The sequence below is a fragment of the Euleptes europaea genome, chromosome 1 (assembly GCF_029931775.1).
Source record: "Euleptes europaea isolate rEulEur1 chromosome 1, rEulEur1.hap1, whole genome shotgun sequence".
NCBI classification, from domain to species: domain Eukaryota; kingdom Metazoa; phylum Chordata; class Lepidosauria; order Squamata; family Sphaerodactylidae; genus Euleptes; species Euleptes europaea.
Genome location: NC_079312.1, coordinates 3,731,347 through 3,754,848, shown reverse-complemented (window position 1 = coordinate 3,754,848; position 23,502 = coordinate 3,731,347). Strand labels below are relative to the sequence as shown.

The 23,502-nt window shown below is 48.1% G+C and overlaps 2 protein-coding genes across 2 annotated transcripts; both read right to left on the bottom strand.

The window, feature by feature from the left end:
- Positions 1 to 490: 490 nt before the first annotated feature.
- Positions 491 to 5,564, bottom strand: LOC130493453 (zinc finger protein 135-like). Its single transcript, XM_056867206.1, has 4 exons — positions 5,541 to 5,564; positions 2,976 to 3,684; positions 2,547 to 2,825; positions 491 to 498 (listed from the first exon to the last, which is right to left on the bottom strand). The coding sequence occupies exons 1-4, from the start codon at positions 5,562 to 5,564 to the stop codon at positions 491 to 493; spliced, it is 1,020 nt and encodes a 339-aa protein (XP_056723184.1).
- A 12,390-nt stretch (positions 5,565 to 17,954) lies between these two features.
- Positions 17,955 to 19,020, bottom strand: LOC130493452 (zinc finger protein 232-like). The gene is made up of 3 exons (XM_056867205.1): positions 18,598 to 19,020; positions 18,202 to 18,316; positions 17,955 to 17,986 (listed from the first exon to the last, which is right to left on the bottom strand). Exons 1-3 carry the CDS (start codon positions 19,018 to 19,020, stop codon positions 17,955 to 17,957), a joined length of 570 nt encoding a protein of 189 aa, XP_056723183.1.
- Positions 19,021 to 23,502: the final 4,482 nt, after the last annotated feature.

Here is a 23,502-nt window from a genome sequence, read left to right as displayed (position 1 = left end):
ACGCTATGGTCTCGGGTGATGGCTTGGGGGCTGCCCCCAGGCGCAGCCATGGGTAGGGGGGTTCTGTGAGGCATAGGGGGTTGAGGCAGCAGGGGGGTACAGCCATGGCACAGGGCAGGTCTTCCAATGCCCCCAGTATTCCTGCCTGATGCTCTGCAATGATGCGGGTCAGCTTGAGCATCGTTGACAGATGGCCACTGGAGGTGGTGACCTCTGCGGCCAGTGTCTCCATCCACCAATCTGCCTGGTCAGTCATCTCCCGCCACTCGCGCCTGGCCTCCAGGTGCTACCTCTCAATAGCAGCCCACATGAAAGAGAAGGTTGGGGATGGGTTGTCAGGCCAGGGGCCATGAGCATGAGACCCGGGCGCAGGCTCTGCCTCCCCCTCCTCACTGGAGGGCTCAGAGCCTGGCCGAAGAGTAAAATTCTAAAGTATCTGCAGTAAGCACCTGAGAACTGATTCCTTAAGTCATAGCACACACACAATCACCTACAAAACTAAGAATGGGGGGAAGAGGCAAGCACAAAGAGAAAAGAGATCAACATTACTTTATCCATGGTGAGAGAGGAGAACTGCTGAAAGTCTGTCTAGCAAGATTTTTTCCCTAATGATCTTTAAGCATAGGGATCTCCGTTTATTGAGGAAAATTAGCTGGAGACTAGATAGAGTGATGCAAGAGGCTGGCATGGGGATCTTTTAACCAGTTCCATTCCAGGTAAACAAACTAAATGGAAAGAAACCCAATAACGAGGAGGCTTTTATTAATGTTAAGGATTTTATTAAAGGATAATCAAATAGGGTAAAAAATACACACACACAATTCACAACATACATAGAGCTAAGAAACTAAAGGTTTGAGAGCCCCAAGTGGGCTATAGTAACCTTCCAAAGAAACAAGGTCCAGAATGGCAGCAGCAGAGAGACAGCTTAGAAATGACCAGCACTACTAGCTAGGAAAACAATACACCCATATGGTATCGTGGCTCACACTTTGGATCCAGGAAATGTTAGCAAATAATTGTGGGCCATGGGGCTAGTTATACCCTAAAAGGTAGCTGGAGGAAATGCTTGCAATGTCAATACATATTGCTAGTGACAAAAGGCTTGATTGCACACAACAGGATTAATCGGGAGCAGAGAATAAGAACATCATAATAATGATGGCTGGGTGTGATAGACCTGGAGATTAAGGTAGGGGTCCGGAAGGCATGACCGGAGACAGGATGTATCCTGAAGGGTACATGTGAATGGATTGACAGGATATGGCAGGACTTGAGCAGTCTACTGGACATATTCATGGAGGAAAGGGTATTCATGGCTAGTAGTTAGAATGGATACTAGTCATGCTGCATACCTATTCTCTCTAGTATCAGAGAAGCATGCCTATTATATTGGGTACAATGGAACACAGGCAGGATGGTGCTGCTGCAGGCGTCTTGTTTGTGGCTTCCTAGAGGCACCTGGTTGGCCACTGTGTGAACAGACTGCTGGCTTGATGGGCCTTGGTCTGATCCAGCAGGGCCTTTCTTATGTTCTTATGTTCACTGCACAGAAATAACAGCTTATTTGGTCTTCCTTGGTCTTCATGGAAAAGCTACAATGTTCCTTCCATGGAGTGGGTGGCAGATCTCCAGACCCTGACAGTTTGCTTCAGACTTGCACAACCAAGATGGATGCTAGGAGACAGAGTTGTCTCTGGCTACATGGCACTTTGCCATCCTATGTGCACCAGCTGTAGTCCTGTAAAGCATGTGGGGGTGTCCCAGGATTCCCCAGTGTCTGGCCTGAGCCCATAACACTAGGCCATCCTTTTCATGAATCTGGGCTCCCCCCTTTCATGTGGAAAAATCCCATCGTTTCACATTCCAAGGTGGGGAAGTTTTCAACGCTCCAGGCTTGCCTAAATTGACCGTGTTAAAGCTGCTTTAATGGCTCAGAGATGATGGCCAATTAATTAGAAATTGTCTCGCATTGCTTTGATGAAATTCTCTTGAAGTAGAGATATGGGTGTTCACAGGACATGGAGCTGGGGGGATTATATACAAGTCCGAGTGATATCCTGCCTCTGTCAAGGAAATGTGCTCTGGACATGACAGGGAGAGGCGCACTCTCAAACTTATCCCAAAGATCCACCCATTGCACATTACACTTTCAATGGGGTGCCCTTCAAAAAACTAAGAAAAGATTGGAGATAAATTGGGTTGCCTCAACAGAGGAGGGGACAAGGGCCTTATACTGAGCATTCAAAAAGGGTTTTCCTTTCTATGGGTTTTTAAATGCTGTGCGAGATTGCTAGTATGACTGAATATCTTTCCACACACTGAGCATTTAAAAGGTTTCTCCACTGCGTGGGTTCTTAGATGCTGTTGAAAATTGCCACTCTGACTGAATTTCTTTCTACACTCTGAGCATTCAAAAGGCTTTTCCCCTGTGTGGGTTCTTACATGCCTTTGAAGAGAGCTATTGTGACTGAATCTCTTTCCACACACTGAGCATTCAAAAGGTTTCTCCACTGCGTGGGTTCTTAGATGCTTTTGAAAATTGCCACTGCAACTAAATCTCTTTCCACACTCAGAGCATGCAAAAGGTCTCTCCTTTGTGTGAGTTCTGTGATGCAGTTGAAGATGGCTACCCTGACTGAATCTCTTTCCACACTCTGAGCATTCAAAAGGTTTCTCCCCAGTGTGGGTTCTTAAATGCGTTTGAAGATAGCTACTCTGACTGAATCTCTTCCCGCACTCTGAGCATTCAAAAGGTTTCTCCCCAGTGTGGGTTCTTAAATGCGTTTGAAGATAGCTACTCCGACTGAATCTCTTTCCACACTCTGAGCATTCAAAAGGTTTCTCCTTTGTGTGAGTTCTCTGATGCAGTTGAAGTTGGCTACTCTGACTGAATCTCTTTCCACACTCGGAGCATTCAAAAGGTTTCTCCCCAGTGTGGGTTCTTCGATGCTGTTGAAGAGCGCTTCTGTCACTGAATCTCTTTCCACACTCTGAGCATACAAAAGGTTTCTCCCCAGTGTGGGTTCTTAAATGAGTTTGAAGAGAGCGACTGTGACTGAATCTCTTTCCACACTCTGAACATTCAAAAGGTCTCTCCTTTGTGTGGGTTCTTTGATGCAGTTGAAGATGGCTACTCTGACTGAATCTCTTTCCACACTCCGAGCATTCAAAAGGTTTCTCCCCAGTGTGGGTTCTGAAATGCATTTGAAGAGGGCTACTGTCACTGAATCTCTTTCCACATTCTAAGCATTCAAAAGGTTTCTCCCCAGTGTGGGTTCTTAAATGCGTTTGAAGATGGCTACTGTGACTGAATCTCTTTCCACACTCTGAGCATTCAAAAGGTTTCTCCCCAGTGTGGGTTCTTAAATGCGTTTGAAGAGAGGTACTGTGACTGAATCTCTTCTCACACTCTGAGCATTCAAAAGGTTTCTCCCCAGTGTGGGTTCTTAAATGCGTTTGAAGGGAGCTACTCCGACTGAATCTCTTTCCACACTCTGAGCATTCAAAAGGTTTCTCCTTTGTGTGAGTTCTCTGATGCAGTTGAAGTTGGCTACTCTGTCTGAATCTCTTTCCACACTCGGAGCATTCAAAAGGTTTCTCCCCAGTGTGGATTCTTCTATGGTTTTGAAGAGCGCTACTGTCTCTGAATCTCTTTCCACACTCTGAGCATTCAAAAGGTTTCTCCCCAGTGTGGGTTCTTAAATGTGTTTGAAGAGAGCGACTGTGACTGAATCTCTTTCCACACTCTAAGCATTCAAAAGGTTTCTCTCCTGTGTGTATTCTTTGGTGCACAAGGAGCTGTGATCTGTATCTGAAGTACTTGTCACAACAAAAGCATTTATGTGCCCCCATTACAGTAGACTTTCGAAAAACTGCATTACCCTTTCTTCCACAAGGGTACATCCTTCCACTCTTCATGCAGATAAATGGCTTTTCTCCTGAATGAATCCTTTGGTGTTGAAAAAGGTCTGATTTCTGTGTGAAGCTCATGCCGCAGTCGGAGCAGCTATAAAGTTTCTTCCATTTGTGTATTCTTTGATGTCTAAGGAGCTCTGATCTGCGAAGGAAGCTCTTGCAACACTCTAAGCATTGATGGGCCTTCTTTCCAGTGTGCATTTGCAAATGGATATCATATTGGGCTTGATCTGAGAAGTTCATTCCACACACAAAGCACTTGTATGCCTCCTCCACCATGTGGACTAGTTCACGGACATCCTGCTCTTGGCCAGGAATGGGTCTATCCCTCTTCTTGACCATATGACTTTCTTTCTGCCTGTTTAGTCTGCCTTGACTCCCAAAGTTTCCTTTCCAATATTCATTCTTCACTTTATCTGGCAATAGCTGATGCACTTCCCGATCTCCCTCATTCCACTGATCATTCCCTGCTGGAATGGAAAGAGAGATCCCTTTAGCACCCACACAAGTCCTGATGATCCACATGCGAAACATTTTTGTTAATTATTATTATTATTTATTGCATTTTAACCCAAAAAAAGCCCTGGCCTTGATCGAGGCCAGCCAGATACTGCTTGGGCTGGAGATCACAAGTAAAGTTGGTATTACGTGAACATAAATTTCTCCAGGGAACATACCAGGAGAGGCAGTCCTGTAGATAGGACAGTCCCAGATATGACAGTCCCAGACCATGTAAGGCTTTAAAGGTCATAATCAGCACCTTGAAGCTGACCTGATATTTCAGCTGGAACCAGTGCAGTTGACACTGGTGTAATATGTGTCCACGGCAAGGTACCAGTAAGAAGTCTCGCCGCGGAATTCTGTACTAGCTGGAGTCTTTGAGTCAGTCTGAGGGGTTCTTTCTTAAAAGAAATGGAGAATACTCCAATTACCATGTGAGTTGTTCATGGGCTGCTACAGGGGTAATTCGTCCTATGAATATCCCTTGCAACCCTCAAGGTCACAGAATGCAAGGCAAGTTGAAAGAGAGAAACAGTGTGGAGGTGTTTCTATGCTAATGCTAGAAGCTTCTAAGCAAAAATGGGGGAGTTAGAGTGCATGGTTTTAAGAGAAAGCATAGATATAGTGAGCATTACAGAAACCTGGTGGACGGGAGAGAACCAGTGGGATACAGTCATCCCGGGTTACAAACTGTATAGAAATGACAGAGAAGAGTGTATTGGAGGGGGTGTTGCTACGTACATCAAGGAAGGCATAGTGTCTAATAAGCTAGAGACCATAAAAAGGGCAGATTCGTCCACAGAATCCTTATAGGTGATGATTCCAGGCCCCAACAGTGATTTAGTACTGGGGATGATCTATCGGCCCCCTGACCAAATGGCTCCGGGTGATCTTGAGATGGAGAATGAAATTAGGGAAGCATGTAAAGGTAATGAAGTAGTAATAACGGAAGACTTTAACTTCCCTCATATTGATTGGATAAATGTATGCTCCAGTCAAGCCAAAAAGACAAAATTTTTAGACATCCTAAATGACTGTGCCTTTGAACAGTTGGTCATAGACCCAACCAGAGGGGGAGGCGATCCTGGATTTAATACTCTGTGGTGCTGCCAGTGACTTACAGCCCATTCCTGAGAATGCGGCATGCGGAGTTGGCGGGGAAGAGGCGCAGTGGCGCCTCTTCCTAAGCTAATTCACACAGGCTGGGGAAATAAAAAAAGCCTTGGCAGTTTTTTTGTTTTCAATGGGGCCCGCACCGCTGTTCCGGCAGCCGAACAAGTGGCCGAAAGGGGATAGGAAGCCACCTAGCTGGCAGCTCCTCCCCCGGCCCGGCCCTGAACGCCCCCCTGCGCCGGCGTGGCCTCTCCATGCTGTTGCCGGTACAACTGAGAGACTGCAAAAACGGAGGGGCGAGGCGCGGTCCTGCGGCGCTCGCCTGCCAGCGGGACTGGCCTCACCGCCAGGGTAAGTAGGTTTAATCATGCGATTACGCGTACTTGCGCTGGCAGCGAGGTGACGCTGCCTCCTATGGAGCTTCAGCCCATTTTTCAGGAATGGGCTGTTAGTGCGGGATGTGGATGTAGTTGAGCCAGTTGGCAATAGTGATCACAATGGCATCAAATTTAATTTATATGCAAGTGGGAAAATGACTGGGAAATCTTACACAATTACCTTTGACTTTAAAAGAGGGAACCTGTAAAATAATAAAACTTGTAAAGAGGAATTTGAAAGATCAAGTTAGGAGGGTTAAATCTCTGGAAAAGGCTTGGAGTGTTACTGAAGTCAACATTACTAGATGCTCAGCTAGCTTGTATACCCCAGGTCAGGAAAGGTAGTAATAAGGTGACCAAGAGGTCACCACCATGGCTAACGGGTAAGGTTAGCCATTAAGAAAAAAAGCCATTAGAAGCCATTAGATAAAAAAGTCTTCCTTCAGAGACTGGAAGGTTTGCCCAAATGAGACGAACAGAAGCAAACACAAACTTGCACAAAGGAAATGCAAGCAGATAATTAGAGATGGGAAAAAAGATTTTGAGGGGCATATTGCTGAACACATCAAAACAAACAATAAGAAATTCTTTAAGTATATTAGGAGTAGGAACAAAGCTAGTTAAGCAGTTGGACCATTGGATGACAATGGGAGTAAAGGAACTCTAAGGGAGGATAAAGCGATTGCTGAAAAACGAAATGATTTCTTCTCATCTGTCTTCACTGTTGAAGATACAGGGCAGATTCCTTCTCCTGAAGAGAGATTTTGGAGATGGGAGAATGAGGAACAGAGGCAAATTGTGGTAACAAGGCAGGAAGTCCTAGAACATCTAGACAAACTGCAAACTAACAAGTCACAGGGACCAGACAGTATTCATCCTAGAGTTCTTCAATGGGAAATTGCTGAACTTCTAACAAAGATACGTAATATGTGTCAGGATCAGGCGTTTACCCCTAGCATCCCATAAACAAACTCATCCAGGCAGGTAGTCATGAAGCAGTAATACTTTATTAGGAGCAAAAAGGTAAATTAAAGAACTGACTATCTACAAACAGAAGAAGGCTGTTAATAACAATACAGAGGACAGTACATGCTTAAAAACACTTCAGCCAGGGAAAGTAAAACAAAGTGAGGTAAACCCGAGATAAGGGGTTCCCAGGAAGCATAGACCAAATATCTGCACAGCTGCAGAAAACAGGACGGATGAAACTGTACACATTATTTACAGGCATGAGAATCAAGGTCGTTTGACACGAAACCAAGTCTGGCCTCGTCATGTCAAGAGCAAAAACCTGAACCAGAGAAGGCCTGACAATATGTCCCTTCGATCAGCCTGTGTACCAGAGGACTGGAGAATGGCCAATGTCACACCCATTTATAAAAAAGGTTCCAAGAGGGACCCAGGAAATTACAGGCCAGTTAGCTTAACATCTGTTCGGGTAAATTAATGGAAAGCATTATTAAAGATAGAATTGTCAAGCATATAAAAGGGCAAGGTCTGCTGGGCAAAACCAAACATGGCTTCTGTAAAGGTAGGTCCTGTCTCACTAACCTATTAGAGTTTTTTTGAAAGCGTCAATAAGCATGTGGACAGGAATGAGCCTGTGGATATTGTGTATTTGGATTTCCAAAAGGCTTTTGACAAAGTCCCCCACCAAAGACTGCTAAGCAAACTTCATAGTCATGGGATAAGAGGACAAGTCCTCTTATGGATTGAGAGCTGGCTGAAAAATAGGAAGCAGAGAGTAGGAATCAATGGTCAGTTCTCCCAATGGCGGGATGTGAGCAGTGGGCTGCCTCAGGGATCTGTGTTGGGACCAGTGCTTTTCAACCTGTTCATCAATGACCTAGAGTTGGGGTTAAACAGTGAAGTAGCCAAATTTGCAGATGACACCAAATTATTTAGCGTGGTTAAAACAAAACCGGACTGTGAAGAGCTCCAGAAGGATCTCTGCATACTGGAAGAATGGGCATTAAAATGGCAAATAAGATTCAATATGAGCAAGTGTAAAGTGATGCATATTGGGGCAAAAAATCCCAACTTCACATATACACTGATGGGATCTGTGCTGGCAGCGACAGACCAAGAAAGGGATCTTGGGGTGGTAGTGGATAGCTCAATGAAGATGTCAGCCCAGTGTGCAGCTGCTGTAAAAAAGGCAAATTCTATGCTGGCCTTAATTAGACGAGGAACAGAGACTAAAACTGCTGATATCATACTGCCCTTGTACAAATCTATGGTGAGACCACACTTGGAATACTGTGTACAGTTCTGGCCACCACACCTAAAAAAGGATATTACGGAGCTTGAGAAGATGCAGAAAAGAGCAACCAAAATGATTAGGGGACTAGAGCAACTGTCCTATGGGGAGCGGTTAAGACATTTAGGGCTGTTTAGCTTGGAAAGAAGGCAGCTAAGTGGAGATATAGGTCTATAAAATTATGCATGGTTTGGAGAGAGTGGACAGAGAGACGTTTTTCTCCCTCTCCCATAATACTAGAACACGGGGTCATGTGCTAAAGCTGGAGGGCGAGAGATTCAAAACAGATAAAAGGAAGTATTTTTTCACACAACGCATAGTTAAATTGCGGAACTCCCTGCCCCAAAATGTGGTGATGGCTGTCAACTTGGAAGGCTTTAAGAGGGGAGTGGACATATTCATGGAGAGGGGTATTCATGGCTATTAGTTAGAATGGATACTAGTCATGCTGCATACCTATTCTCTCTAGTATCAGAGGAGCATGCCTATTATATTGGGTGCGGTGGAACACAGGCAGGATGGTGCTGCTGCAGTCGTCTTGTTTGTGGCTTCCTAGAGGCACCTGGTTGGTCACTGTGTGAACAGACTGCTGAATTTGATGGGCCTTGGTGTGATCCAGCAGGGCCTTTCTTATGTTCTTAAGCCTGTTCCACTGTGGAACTGCTCTAACTGTTAGAAATTTCTTCCTAATGTCTAGATCAGTGGTTCCCAACCTTTTTTTGACGAGGGACCACTAGGACTTTTTTGTTCGGTGCAGGGACCCCAAGGTTCAAAATAAAAATTCAGAGAATTTGAAAATAAACTTTAATCATAACTGTTAGTTAAACATTAAACTTAGAATAATATCTGAATATATATTTTTATAATAGAGAACTTTTAATTGAAAATATTAATTTATTATGGGTTTATAACTTTGTTTCGCGGACCTTAATTTAGTTCTCGCGGACCCCTGGTTGGGAACCAGTGGTCTAGATGGAAATTCTTTTGATTGAATTTCAATCCATTGGTTCTGGTCTGACCTTCTGGGACAACAGAAAACAACTCGGCACCCCCCTCTATATCAGAGCTTCTTAAAAGTATGGGTCCCGACCCCAAATGGGGACGTGGAATTGAATCTTGGGGTCGGGAAAAGTCGCCACCCTCTCCGCTGAGCCCCCCCCCCAAGCTCTCCCTAGACCAGCAGTGTCAAAATGGCCTACGGAGTGAATCAGCCAGGCCCCACCCCCCTCCCTTTCTGAGGACAGCATCCCACCCCCATTGACTTCTGGGTGAAGCAAGGCAGCCCTGGCTTTGCGCTCCCCAGCACCCCACCCCCATCGAGTCCTGGGCGCGGTGAGGCCATCTTGGCTTCGCGCATCCCAGCAACTGACCTCCGTCCTTTTCTGAGCGTGGCAAGGCCACCTGGGCTTTGTCAAGATTACAAGTCTGTCAGATTCGTTTGACAGGGCAGGATAGATCAGTGAGATCTAAGGATGATGTAATCAGCCTGGAAAGTACCTGGGGAGCTAGAGAAAGCTGGCCTGATCCAGTTAGAGCCAGGTGGCTGATGCAATGCAGTAGCAATGCCAGGATAATTGGATATCTACTGTGATTGGTGGCTGCAATCACCAGGTGTATATAATGAAGTGAGACCGCAGTTCTATGCGGGTTGTTATGAGCGGAGAGTGTGAAAGGAGTATCTGTATATATTTCTGCACTGTACAAATAAACTACACTTTTCTATGTGGCCGTGGACTTTCTGATGGGTATCCTGGACAAGACTGCTAATCCGCTTGGCTTCCGCGTCAGGGTTATGGGCCCAGCTCCTCTACGTTACAGGAGTGTTTTCTGCTACACTGCACAGGTTTATGTGTGGTGGTAGATACGCAGAGTCCAGGATTTTCAGAAGCTACTAGAGAAGTGACGGCTGTGTAAGTAATGGCACAACAATCTTGTATCCCAGTGGATAAACTCACCTCAGAGAATTACGTTTGGTCTGTGAGGTTGGAGCAGTATCTGAAAAGGGAAGATTTATGGGATGCTGTGGAAAGACTCCCTACTACAGCAGCCGAGATTGCAAAGGACATAAAAGCCCTTGCCAATATCACCTTGACGGTGGGAGATGACCAGCTTATTTTTGTTGTGGGCAAAGAGCATGCAAAGTTGGCATGGGATAGTCTGCGAGCAGTGTATCTCCGGGACTCAGCTGGCACGCTGCTAGCACTAATGAGGCGGCTTTATAGATGCCATAAATCACTGCACACGCCGGCCGCAGCCCACTTGAAGACCTTAGCAGAGTTGTTTATAGACAGCTGGAGTTGAGGGGAAAAGTTATATCTGCGGAGGACCGGGTGTATTTGCTTTTGAGTTCTCTGGATGCGAGCTTTGATGTTTTAGTAACCTCGCTGGAGAGCCTGGCAGCAGGGCAATTAACCTATGAATACCTGACTGGACGAATTCTGGAAGAAGAGGAACGACGGGAGGAAGGACGTAAGCAGAAGACAGCAGCCCAGCTGAGATACACCCCCGAGGTTAAATCAACGAATCGCCCATCTGCCGAGACCTCAGCCCCCCAGTGCGTTTTTCATCCCAGGCAGAGAGACTGGATAGTCTACGCCGAGGACTGCAGACGAGCTGTTTAGACAACCCCGAGACGGGCAAGAGGTCTACTCAGCGCAGAGCCACTGGCAGCAGCAGAGGGGAGGCGATGGAAGGCAGAGTAGGAACTACAAGCAAGATGAGGAATGCGTGGTTTGTCAGAAAGTGTTTTCTCTGTGGGTCCTCACAACATTTGAAAAGACATTGTCCCCAGTTGGCCAGGAATAAGCAACCAAAGAGACAGTCAGTGAATGGAACTTACACTGCTGTTGTGCTGGCAGAGGCTGGAGACAGAGAGGACATTTGGCTCTTGGACAGTGGGGCAAGTACATGTTTTGTTAACAAAGCTTCCATGTTGGTTAACCAAAAGCAGTCTGCTAAGTCTTATGCAAGTCTAGCAGATGGGAGACACTTAAAGGTACACTCTGAAGGGGAGGTGTTTTTCCCAGAGTTAAAGCATAAGTTTCAAAATGTACTTTGTGTGCCTGAGTTACAGCATAGTTTGCTAAGTGTTTCTGTGCTGGCTAAGACTGGTTTTAAGGTGCAGTCTGAAGGAAACACCTGCCAGATAAGCCAGGGGGAGGTTGTAATGTTAGAAGGGCACTTGCAAAAGGATGTCTATGTGGTGCATAGAAGGACAGGAGAAACTTCTATGGTAGTGGAGTCTGTGAATAAAAATCCACATAATGAGTGCATACACCTTCTACATAGGCGTTTTGGCCACGCCTCCTTTTCCATTCTAAAGAAAACCCTGAGTGTGTTAGGGAAGGATGACATTAAGTTGAATGGGTGTAATTCTTTCCTAGATTGCACTGTCTGCAAATCTGTTAAAAGCAGACGTAGTCCAGTGGCTAAGGTAAGCCAAAGGGTGGCAACCAGACCTCTACAAATTGCTCATTTAGATCTCTGTGGTCCATTTCCTGAGAGTGTGTCTAAGAACCGGTACGCTTTATGCATTGTGGATGATTTTACTCGTTATGGCTGGGTGTATCTGCTGAAGCAGAAAAGTGAGGCATGTCAAACCATCAAGTATTGGATTAAAAGGGTGGAAAGGTAGTTAGACCTCAAGGTATCCAGTATACAATCTGACAGAGGCGGTGAATTTGTCTCTAGTGCATTTACCCAGTGGTTAGAAAGCAAGGGAATTGAGCACAGATTGGCTAATCCCTGTGTTCCTCAGGAGAACGGTGTGACTGAGAGGAGGATTGGTTATCTAAAGTCAATGTTGCAAGCTTTGATAGAGGATGCTAATCTAAAACCCAGGTTCTGGGGGGAAGGCATCAAGGTGGCTTGTTATTTGATTAATAGACTTTGGACCTCCAGCATTAACAATATTCCCTACAAGGCATTGTACAAAAGAAATCCCTCTTTAAAGCATTTAAGAGTGTTTGGTACAAAGGCTTGGGTGGATATACCTTTAAAGAACCGCAGAGCAGGTGGCAAGAAATCCAAACCGCTGATTTTTCTGGGATATCAGAATGCAGCAAAATCTTATCGCTTTGCTAATGATCAGAACCAGGTGTCTTTTAGCAAATCTGCGAACTTCGGAGAATCTTTTAATTGGCCACGCTTACATGGTACTGAGAAGGTTTCTGAAGAAGTTTTATTGCCGGCTAATGGACAGCCAGAGGCAGATGAAAGTGTTTTTCCTGAAGTTGTTGCAAGCAGGGAAACAGTAAAGGTTGAGACTCCAGAAGGAGGGGAGTCTAGTGGCACGGTAGTCAGACGGTCAGACAGAAGTAATAAAGGAGTACCCCCACAAAGATATGGTTTTGATGGTTTTAAAACAGTTTTTATGGCTTTAAAACAGTTGCTGGAAAGGTTTAGCATGCTTGATGCTAATGCAGCTGAAACCCCAATGGTCACAGGTTATGTATGTGAAGAGTCTCAGGAACAAGAAGAGTGTGACAAATCTCTGTATCAGTCCCTGATAGGAAGTTTGTTATATCTTGCTTGTTGGACTCGCCCAGACATATATCAGGCGGTACATTGCCTGAGCAAGAAAAATATGTCACCAAAGCAGAGTGACTGGAAAGCAGCTAAGCGTGTACTCAGATACCTGAAGGGATCTGTGAACAAACAGTTATGCTTGAATGCATGTAATGGGGAACTGACTGCGTATGCAGATGCATCATGGTCAGATCAGGGGAACGCAAAATCAACGACCAGGTATGTGTTGTATTTTGGTAAAGCACCCATACATTGGAAATCTGTAAAACAGTCATTTGTAGCCATGAGTTCATGTGAAGCAGAATATAGTGCTGTGAGTGAATGTATAAACCAGGTGGAATGGTTTGTCTATCTCATGAAGGAACTCAATGTGTCTGTACAATTACCAGTAAAGGTGTATACTGACAGTCAATCAGCGCTACAACTTGCGACTGAGCAAAACTTTAAAGGCAGAAGTAAGCATATAAGAATCAGATATGTCAATGTAATTGAATCTGTGAACAAAGGCTTGGTATGTATTGTAAAGTGTGCCAGTGCTGGTAATGTGGCAGATCTATTTACAAAAATTGTGGATTGCAATAGATTCATGAAACTAATCAAACTAATCAGAAATCCTTGAGAAGGAGTGTCAAGATTACAAGTCTGTCAGATTCGTTTGACAGGGCAGGATAGATCAGTGAGATCTAAGGATGATGTAATCAGCCTGGAAAGTACCTGGGGAGCTAGACAAAGCTGGCCTGATCCAGCTATAGCCAGGTGGCTGATGCAATGCAGTAGAAATGCCAGGTAATTGGATATCTACTGTGATTGGTGGCTGCAATCACCAGGTGTATATAATGAAGTGAGACCGCAGTTCTATGCGGGATGTTATGAGCGGAGAGTGTGAAAGGAGTATCTGTATATATTTCTGCACTGTACAAATAAACTACACTTTTCTATGTGGCCGTGGACTTTCTGATGGGTATCCTGGACAAGACTGCTAATCCGCTTGGCTTCCGCGTCAGGCTTTGGGCGCCCCCAGCACCCCACTCCTGTCAAGTCCTGGCCGCGGCAAGGCCATCCAGCCTTCGCACGCCCAAGCAACCCACCCCCATTCTTTTCTGGGCACGCCAAAGTTGCCTGGGCTTTGGGTGTCCCCAGCATCCCACCCCCATCGAGTCCTGGGTGCAGCGAGGTCGTCCAGGCCTCATGCGCCCCCAGCAACACACCCTGGTCCAGTTTTGGGCACAGCAAATATTTTTTGGTTTAATAACAAGCTGGAGTGTGAACCTGCTCCAAGAAACCTGTTGTCAAGAATTGCTTGTCAATCCGGGCCTCTCTTCTGTGCTCCACCCTCCTATGCGGACATCGTTTTGGTAATGCTGAGGAACAGGTACGAAGGAAACCATTCTGCTGGCCTGCCTCTCACAGGTTAGAAAATCAGGGGTTTATTGGTAACAGAATTGTGGAGCCGCCAAAGGTTTTGGTCTCAAAATGAGGGAAGCTGTCTTTGCATAAAGGCTTTGGGGAGGGGGGGATGGAGGGGAGGGGGGGATGGAGGGGAGGGGGGGATGGAGGGGAGGGGGGGATGGAGGGGGGGGGATGGAGGGGGGGATGGAGGGGGGATGGAGGGGGGATGGAGGGGGGGAGGGGATTGGAATTTGAAGATGTGCAAGTATAAAGTAAAAATATTTGCTGGCTGGCCTGGCATTCTCCCATTTTACTTGGAAAGCCAGTGTGGTGTAGTGGTTAAGAGTGGCAGACTCTAATCTGGTAAATTAGGTTTGTTTCCCCCCTCCTCCACATGAAGCCTTCTGGGTAACCTTGGGCTAGTCACGGTTCTCTCTGAACTCTCTCAGCCTAACCTACCGCACAAGGTGTCTGTTGTGGGCAGGGGAAGGAGATTGTAAGCCAGTTTGATTCTCCTTAAAAGGTAGAGAAAGTCAGCATATAAAAACCAACTCTTCCTTATTGGATTCCCCCTCCCCCCTCAATACTGTTTCCTTGGCTTTTCAGGCTGCTGCTAATTACCTTTGAAGTACTGGGTAGCCAGCCAAAGTCAAGTCAGTAGGCACTGCTGAGCATCTCCTCACAAAATGACTTTTTCTACATGGTTTCCTCCCTTTTGAGATGCTTTGCTAGAGGAGGTTAGGAAAGCTATGCCCCCCCCCCCCCGGATGTAGATTTGTGTAAAGGATTTTGGTTTTGGAGTAGCCTTCGGATAATCCATTTATTGAATTAGTAGGGTGTGTTCTATAGGTATAACTACTGTTGCCTGCAAATACTTGTTTGCTAATATTTGATCTTGGTTTTGGGGCTGATTTTTTAAAATTGCAAATTGCTGTAATTCTTACCCGTTGAATTACAAATTTCCTTAGATATGTGACCAGGAAAGGCATTCTGTAGCAGGGGTGTAAAATATAAGGCCTGAGGGCCAGATAAGGCCCCTTGAGAACTCTTATCCAGCCGGCAAACCAGCGGAGGCAGCAATCTGAGCTGGCGAGACATGGCCTGGCCCAACCAGGTGACATTTATGTCACAGCCGGTCCTCATAACAATTGAGTTTGACACCCCTGAGCCAGCTGAAGCGCTAACACTAGAAGCAGCCACGCAGCCAGAAATGCAAAAGATGGCAATTACTGATCGTGAATATTAAACAGCCCCGCACACATACACCCTCGGTCACTAAGCACTACAAAGGACAGGTTGTAACTTTTTTCCTGCAGTATCATCACTTTTCAGGTGCAGTCTTGGTAAGGAAAAAATCCATCCTTAAAATCCTTTAATAAATGGTAAAATTATATGTACACTAAAGAATTGTTTTAAAATAAATTTCTTCATGATTATCAGTAAATGTTTGATTTGTATACCAATTTTATATACCTATATACCTGGCGGGGTCCCGTAAAATTTCTCCGGTGAAAAGCGGTCACGAGTGGAAAAAGGAGGAGCATGCCTATTATATCAGGTGCTGTGGAACGCAGAAAGGATAATGCTGCTGCTATCATTTTGTTTGTGGGCTTCCTAAAAACACGAGGGAAGCTGTCTTTGCATAAAGGCTTTGGGGGAGGGGGGGATGGAGGGGGGGGAGGGGATTGGAATTTGAAGATGTGCAAGTATAAAGTAAAAATATTTGCTGGCTGGCCTGGCATTCTCCCATTTTACTTGGAGAGCCAGTGTTGTGTAGTGGTTAAGAGCGGCAGACTCTAATCTGGTAAACCAGGTTTGTTTCCCCCCTCCTCCACATGAAGCCTTCTGGGTAACCTTGGGCTAGTCACGGTTCTCTCTGAACTCTCTCAGCCTCACCTACCGCACAAGGTGTCTGTTGTGGGCAGGGGAAGGAGATTGTAAGCCAGTTTGATTCTCCTTAAAAGGTAGAGAAAGTCAGCATATAAAAACCAACTCTTTCTTATTGGATTCCCCCTCCCCCCTCAATACTGTTTCCTTGGCTTTTCAGGCTGCTGCTAATTACCTTTGAAGTACTGGGTAGCCAGCCAAAGTCAAGTCAGTAGGCATTGCTGAGCATCTCCTCACAAAATGACTTTTTCTACATGGTTTCCTCCCAGTCACCCAGCTGGCTTCATGTGGAGGAGGAGTGGGGGAATCAACCCCCTTTCTCCAGAATAGAGTCTGCCACTTTTAGCAACTACACCGTGAGAAAGTGATGGTTCTTATATGAGGAAGGAAAAGAAATCCAAGGAAGAGGAAACTTTGTTCTGGAAGAAGGGAAACCTGGTCAGGATTAAAGCCCACAATCCCAACCAGTGTAAGGGGGACGGCTGCATTCCAGAGCAGAGTCAGAGGGGATGACGGTAATCCCATCTGGGGGACAAGTGTGTCATAATGGTTGGCCACTGAGGAATTAGGATGGGGGCCCCTTCCAGAAACTTCCTGAGGGCGTCTCAGTCCTGCATTGGCCTCAGGCAAGGACACCCTCTCTGGCTTATGCAATGGCCACAACACTGGCCTCTGTTGCCCCTGGGCCAGCCAGGACACTCGGGTCACTCTACCCGGCCACGCTGAATATTGCTTTTGCTGCCACCCCACCACTTTGAGGCTCCCAGAAGGCAACAAGTAACAGAGCAGGCCTTAAAACAACATATTGCTGTTTAAGACTTTGAATCAGCCCAATGGCACAATCCTAACGGCAGCAATTTGCACCTCTGCTACCTTACCCAGAGAGGCCACGCTCCCATAGTTCTCCAGCATGACTTCCTTGTAGAGAGCTCTTTGGTTCGGATCCAGCAGGGCCCACTCCGCCTCAGTGAAATGCACAGCGACCTCCTCAAAGGAAACTGGAGACTGAAAGCAAAAGCAGATTCCTTTGTCAGAGATAAAGCAAGGCAGATGCGAATTTCTGGAAGGGGGGCGCATTCTGGGAAGGTCCCAGATCGCCATGGATAAAAGGAGTGGCGTTCAGAGCCTCTTGCCTGGACACCTTAACAACAACTGCAGGAGAAAAGCCCCCCAGAAAAAGGAGGGGGGACCCAGGCTGCCCTCTTCTCATCTCCCCTACCTGGACTGGAGGTGCAGCAGCTCTTTCCACACCTCCGCAAAAAGAACGGATCAACAGTGTCTCTTCACTGCCTGCGAGGGAGAGAAAAGTGGAAGAAAGGGTATTAGCCTCGACTTCCTACTTAACTTTCTTTTAAGTTGTGGGAGAGGCAGAAGAGAAGCACAAGGGACGGATGAACCTGGGGGTGGGAGGGACTCAATTCTGCTGACACGTTTCAGACTTCTGAAATACTTGCAACCTGTCCTGGGAATGGTGGAACTCAATGGTGGCAGCGTTTCTTCTGGATCAGACCAAATGCCCAGGCAGGCTGTTCTCCCACCAGCTGGGCGCTCGCACAAGCCCTTGAGTCCAGGTTGGTGGAAGGAAAAGAGGGAGGCGAAAATAACATCACATGGCACCTTGCTGTCACAATCTGGCTAAAAAACCACACATGAATTGAGCAGACCTGGAAACTCAGGGTAATATCAGTGGGTGTCCGGATCGTCTACTGATCCAGTAATGTCACATCTGGGTTTTCAGCCAGAGGTAACATCAACGTGGCATCACATCCTCCACAAGCCCCTCCCCAAAGGTGCTGGACATGCCAGACCCCTGCCTGGCATCCTATTTCCTGTAGCGGCCCGTAAGATGCCCTGCTAAGCATGAGCACAAAACACATTCTCCCGCTATCCCCAGCTCCTACCAATTGGTATTAGGAGCTATTCTACCCACAATGTACAGGCTTTGTTTATTTGCGAGAATTAAGAGCTCGGTTGAGATTGGTCTACCTTTTCTTCTGGGCCACCTTCAGTCTCTCTAATGGAAAAAAGGGGGAATGTGAATCTTGTAATCAATATGAGGAAATGCCTCCATGATTTTGTAGAATCCCCTTTAATGGGTATCACAATTAGTGAACGTTGAGTGTCAAAAGGTGGGTGGAGGACTGTTTCTCTTTTTCACCCTGACTAGAACTGTCTACCCATCAAATTCACCGGATGCCCCAATCCCATCCAGGCACAGTGAGTCCTTACCGCGTGAGAGGGCATCTTGGGCACACTCCTGGGCTCGGGCCCACTGCCCTTCCTCCAAGGGAGCTCTTTCTGTTTCAGAGAACTCAGCTTCCATCTTCAGGGATGGATCCCACCTCTGAAACAGCACCGAGGGAGACGGGTAAGAGATGGAATGGAAGACACCAAGGAATGGATCCTGCCCCACTCCCAGACTTTGCTTCTTGGTAGGGTTTTCCTCTTACCTTGTGGAATTACTTGGAAGGATAAGAAATTCCCTAAAAGAAGTGACTGCTGAAGCATGTTGTTAAATCTCCCATTTCGATGATTAACACTTGGGCAAATATCGAGCAAGGAAGCTTTAGGGTAAGGTCAGATATCGTTGCTTGATTTGGAATACCTGGAAAGAAAAGCCCTCACCTGTTCTGCCTGCCTCTTCTCCTCTGCCTGACTTAGGAGGAAACCTTCGGCCAGGGCCACTGCTTGGGAACTGGTCTCTGGTCCGCATCCTCTGATCCAGCTCTGCATTTCCTGGGGCAGGATGGTCAGGAACTGCTCCAGGATCACCAGGTCCAGGATCTGCTTCTTGGTATGTCTCTCTGGCTTCAGCCAGTGATTGCAAAGTCCATGGAGCTGGCTGCAAACTTCTCGGGGCCCATCGGCCTCACAGTAGCGGAACTGCCAGAAGCGTTGGCAATGTACGTCTGAGTTCAGGGGCTCCTGATTCCAGATCTCTGGAACAGCTCTCTCCCAGGATTCCACACCACTCCCAGTTTGGACAGGATGGGGGCCTTTCCTTGCTCCCTTGGCAGGTCCATTTCCTTCTGGGTCCTGCTCCTCCATCTTTTTTCCCCCTTCGATTAGGATGCCTCTGACTGTGACAAGCTCCTTTTATTTGCTTGGCTACAAAGAGAGGCTTCTCCCTGCGGGGGAGGAAAGAGGGGAGTGAGACAGATAACACCGTGCCAGAAGGGAACCAAAAGAATGGAGACACACAATGGGTCAGAACCAAAGTGCCATTGTGGTTTGTAGTATCATTTTGTTATATGACTGTCTCTGTCTCTTTAAAGATGCTAAACTTGTGTCTGATTACTTTGGATGGCTACTAGGTGTGTTAGCCAAAGCTACAGAGCTCATCGGGGCTGCCATGGAGTAATTCTCCACAGGGTTGCATGTCCCGGGGTATCCCATGCCACCTCCAGGAATGGAGTGGGGAGGAGGAGGAGAAAGCTGAGGCAATATAAAGCAAGCTCACCTGAAGCAATCCCAAGCAGGTCTACCCATAATCCTCCTATTCAATCGGGCTTACTTCCAGGAAAGTGGTTTTAGGACTGCACTGAAGATCTGTGTTCCTGTAACATCTTCCATGTTTTGCTAAGCATCGTGCCAGCAAGACCGTCCCACCTCCAAAGCTGCCATTTCTCCAGGGGAACGGAGCTCTGAGGTCTGGAAATCAGTTGCTGTAATCCCAGGAGAACTCCAGGCCCGATTCTGGGTGTCACTCTTCCCCCTAGAGTGGCAGCGTCAGAATCTAGGTTTGGCCGCCCTCTCTGCTCACAGAGGCATTTGAGGGTATAAAAATTACTGTTTTCAGGTTGGGGGGTCTAAGAAAGGGCACCTTTTATATAGAGCATACCTGAAGATCAGAAGATGGAAACCCCCACGCGAGGGGAGGAGGAAGAGGGCTTTTCTGGGGAGAGTGAGGAATTGTGTCCCACCATGTCCAAGCCCCAACTCTAAGGTCCCTCCTAGCCAAATGCAACTTCTATTTAATTCCAGGAGAGAGATCAGTGATTTTTTTTTCCAATGAAAGAACTGAGGGAGTTCACGTCTTTGACAATATGGTCCCACAATGTGACACTAAAATTTTTAGAAAATAACACTTGGTGTGTCGTCTGTCTTTCTTTTCAGGAGCTTCTTGCAGCCCTTGAACGCTAATGCATAGCTTTATAAAAAAAAGTCGGAGTCCTTCTGAGCAAGGGCAACCGGCAGCTTCAGGCCCTACAATCGCTCTGGGAAGATTCAGAGAACATCCATTGCAAACATTCACAACCGCCATCACAATGCAGACTAATAGGCTATTAATAACATTAACACAATTCCCCTTCCAGTAATCAGTATAAGAAATTCTCATACCCCTCCTCCCCCAGAGGACACAGGGCTACAACACGGACAATAAGGGTCACTGCCCCCCTTTGCTACGAAGCATCCTTTATGAGTGTGTGTGGGGGATAAGAATCAGTCTCTTTAGGATCAGATCCTAAAATCTGTGGAGCTGATTGGGAGACCTCTCTCGCAGCCTTGGAAGGCCATCTTCGTGGGCTCCCATACAGGGAAAGAGAGTCTTCTCCTGTGATAAGAAGTCGATTGAGGATCTATCCCACGTTACATTTCAGTGTCCAAGATAGGAGGATATAAGTAATAGATTTTTGTGGGCTAGATTTTGTGGACTATTCCCAGGAAGTCCAGATCAGGAGAAATTCATCGCTTTTGAAATGTGATTTTTCCAGTTTGGGTCATCTGCAAACTTTTATTGGTCTTTGGACCGTTTGGTCTTTCTTTCCTGTTACCTGAGATACCGTATTTCCCCGTCTATCAAACGCCCCCTGTTTTTTGGGGGGTCGTCTTCTGTGCATAAGGCCTTTCGGTGGGGGGGGGGTCGCTCGCTCGCTCTCCCTCTCCCCCTGGGCCGCCTCCCTTGCCTTTCGCTTCCGCTGGCCCCACATTTCCCCGCCTCGAGCCCCCCCGACCCAGCCCCAGGATCCCTTTTTACTCACGGGGAAGAAGAAGAAGCTGCTGCTGCTGCCGCTTTTCCAGGCACCAGAGCAACAAAGGCGCGTTCCCACGGGCGGACTCCGGGTCAGACAGGAAGCGGCCTCTCTGGGATTTCAGACTCGCTGGCCTTCGTTCCGATGGGGCGGAGACAGCCAATAGAGGCGACCCTCCGCCCGGGGATGCAAATCACGGACACGCCCCCTCCTCCCTTCCTTCCTCCCTCCCTCCGCCAAAGGGGCTTCGCGTCGTCTTTGGGAGTGGGGAGGCAGAGAAGGGGCTGCTGGGAAAGACTCGAGGCCGTTGGGGAAGCCCCCCCCCCACCCCCCCTGGATTATGTGTTGCCCCTTCTCTGTTCCCCCCTCCCCAAGCAGGATCCAGCCCCCCCCCGTTCCCTGGCACAGGTTCACTGGGCTTCTTGGAGCCCCAAAGGAGGGGGGGTGGGGGTGGGGGCTGGCATCGGAGGCCCCTTTCTGCTTCGGCACTTTATTTTCTCCTAGAAATGGGAAGCCCCCCCCCCCTCCAGTCACAGACGGTCTGCTGCAGAGGCTGGCAGAAATAGGACTGAGACACTAAAAGCTCAAGGGCTCGTGGTCTGTTTAGGGATCAGATCCACGAAGGGCCCCCCCCCCCGTCCCCTGGATCCCTCTCCATCCTGGTGCAAGGAACCATGCAAGGCCCTCATTGCACGATGCCTCGTTTCCAGGTCTGTCCCGGGCCCTGTGATGGATTTGTTCTGGGAGCCGTGTGCTTGGAGCTTGATTTCCAGAAGGCGTGTATCGGCCCAGTCAGGAGTCCCCAAAAAGTCACTTGGGGCCATTTCCAAGATCTCTTTACTTAATTCATTGACACTGTGACAGCAGGTAGACTTCCCCTGACTATGGAAGATCCACTGATTCAGCAATTTGTAATAATCTCTTTTCCTTTCTGTAAAATGTATTAGGGCAACCAAGGAATAGCTTGTTGCTGGGCAGAATCTCCCTGTGTGTCTGTGAGCTAGTAACTGGGGTAAGAGTCATGGAGGGTTACAGTAAACCATAACAAGAACTGGGTGAAACTATTACTCCACTGCCGCCTCGATGTCTGGAGTGTTATCAGCCCACCCTGAATGTTGATGGGTTGTCATATCTTGAATTTGGATAAATATCCCTTCCTCAGTATGATCGGGGCTCAGAGATTTTTACTCGGTAGAGTGCTCTGGGTCGCAGCTGCCAGAATAAACTGTTTTCTTGAATAACGATCTGCAGGTCTCTCTCTCCCCCCACGAACCCCCGTTTGCCGTATCAACACCTTGCCTTTCTCCCCAGTGGGGATCCAAAGCAGCTGACATCATTCGCATCTCCATGTTTATCCTCACCACAACCCTGCGAGGTCGGTTAGGCTGAGAGTGTGACTGGCCCAAGGTCACCCAGCGAGCGTTCCATGGCCTGAGTGGGGATTTGAACCCGGGGCCTTTGCATACTGGTCCAACCCTCTTAACCATTACACCACGCTGGCTTCCACGGATCCATACTGGATCAGGGAAAGCAGTGTGGTGGGAGGCTTCAGCCTCCTTGTCTCCTGTGGTCCCCATGCAAATCAGGCCCCCACTTGTTTGGAAATGGAAGTTTCCCACAGGGAATTAAGAGGACGCTTCTTTAGACAAAATCCGGGGATGGCAGAAAAGACTGAAAAGCTTCCCTGTGTTAGAGGTTCCGGCACCAGGATGCACAGGGACCCGGGGGGGGGGGCTTCGGGGACCCCAAGATCCAGTGGGAGCTGGATTCAAATGATCCCCTAAACGGACCAGAGGCGTCCTTGAACTCCCCAGTAGTGTCTAGGCTCTTATTTCCACCCCCGCCTCCACCCCAGACCCTCTCTTGCTTGGGTCTAAGGTGGGATGGGGGGGAGGGGGCTCTCCCTTTCCCAGGTGCAGGTAAAGTCCCCCAAGCAGAAAGGGGCCTCCGAGGCTAGCCCACCCCCAACCTCCCCCTCCGGATCCGTGCCCGGTGAGGCTGTGCCGGGGGGGGGGGCGGGACACAGGTGGGCCGCATCCTGCTTGGGGGGGGGAACGAGAGAGGGAGAAGGGGGGGCAGCGTCTCCTCTTGCCCCAGGTAATGCAAGGGCGGGGGGTGCGAGGGGGGGTTGAATCGCCCCTCCCCCAAATGCCCCTGGTCTCCTCCAGCTGCTCCCCCTCCCTCCCCCAGCGAATGCAAAGCTCGTTTTGCACAGGGGGGGCTGTGCTTTGCACCCCCGACACACAGAGGGGCGGCGCTTGGGTGGAGGAAAGGAAGGCCAGCGAGGCTGACCCCCTAGAGGGGCCACTTCCGGTCTTCCCCGGAAAGGCGGCCTTTGGTGTTCTGACCACCCCACCCCACCCCCTCGCGTGGGAAAGCGGCTGCGGCGGCTCCTCCTGCCTGGGTGAGTGAAGGGGGGGTCGGGGGGAAGTGTGGGGGGGGAAAGCGGGGTCAGAGGCAGGCGGGCCGCGATCCGGGAGAGGGAGGAAGACCCCCCCATCCACACACACCGAAAAGCCCGGGGGGGGGGGAAGCCTGCTCGGCCTGGCGCTCCTCC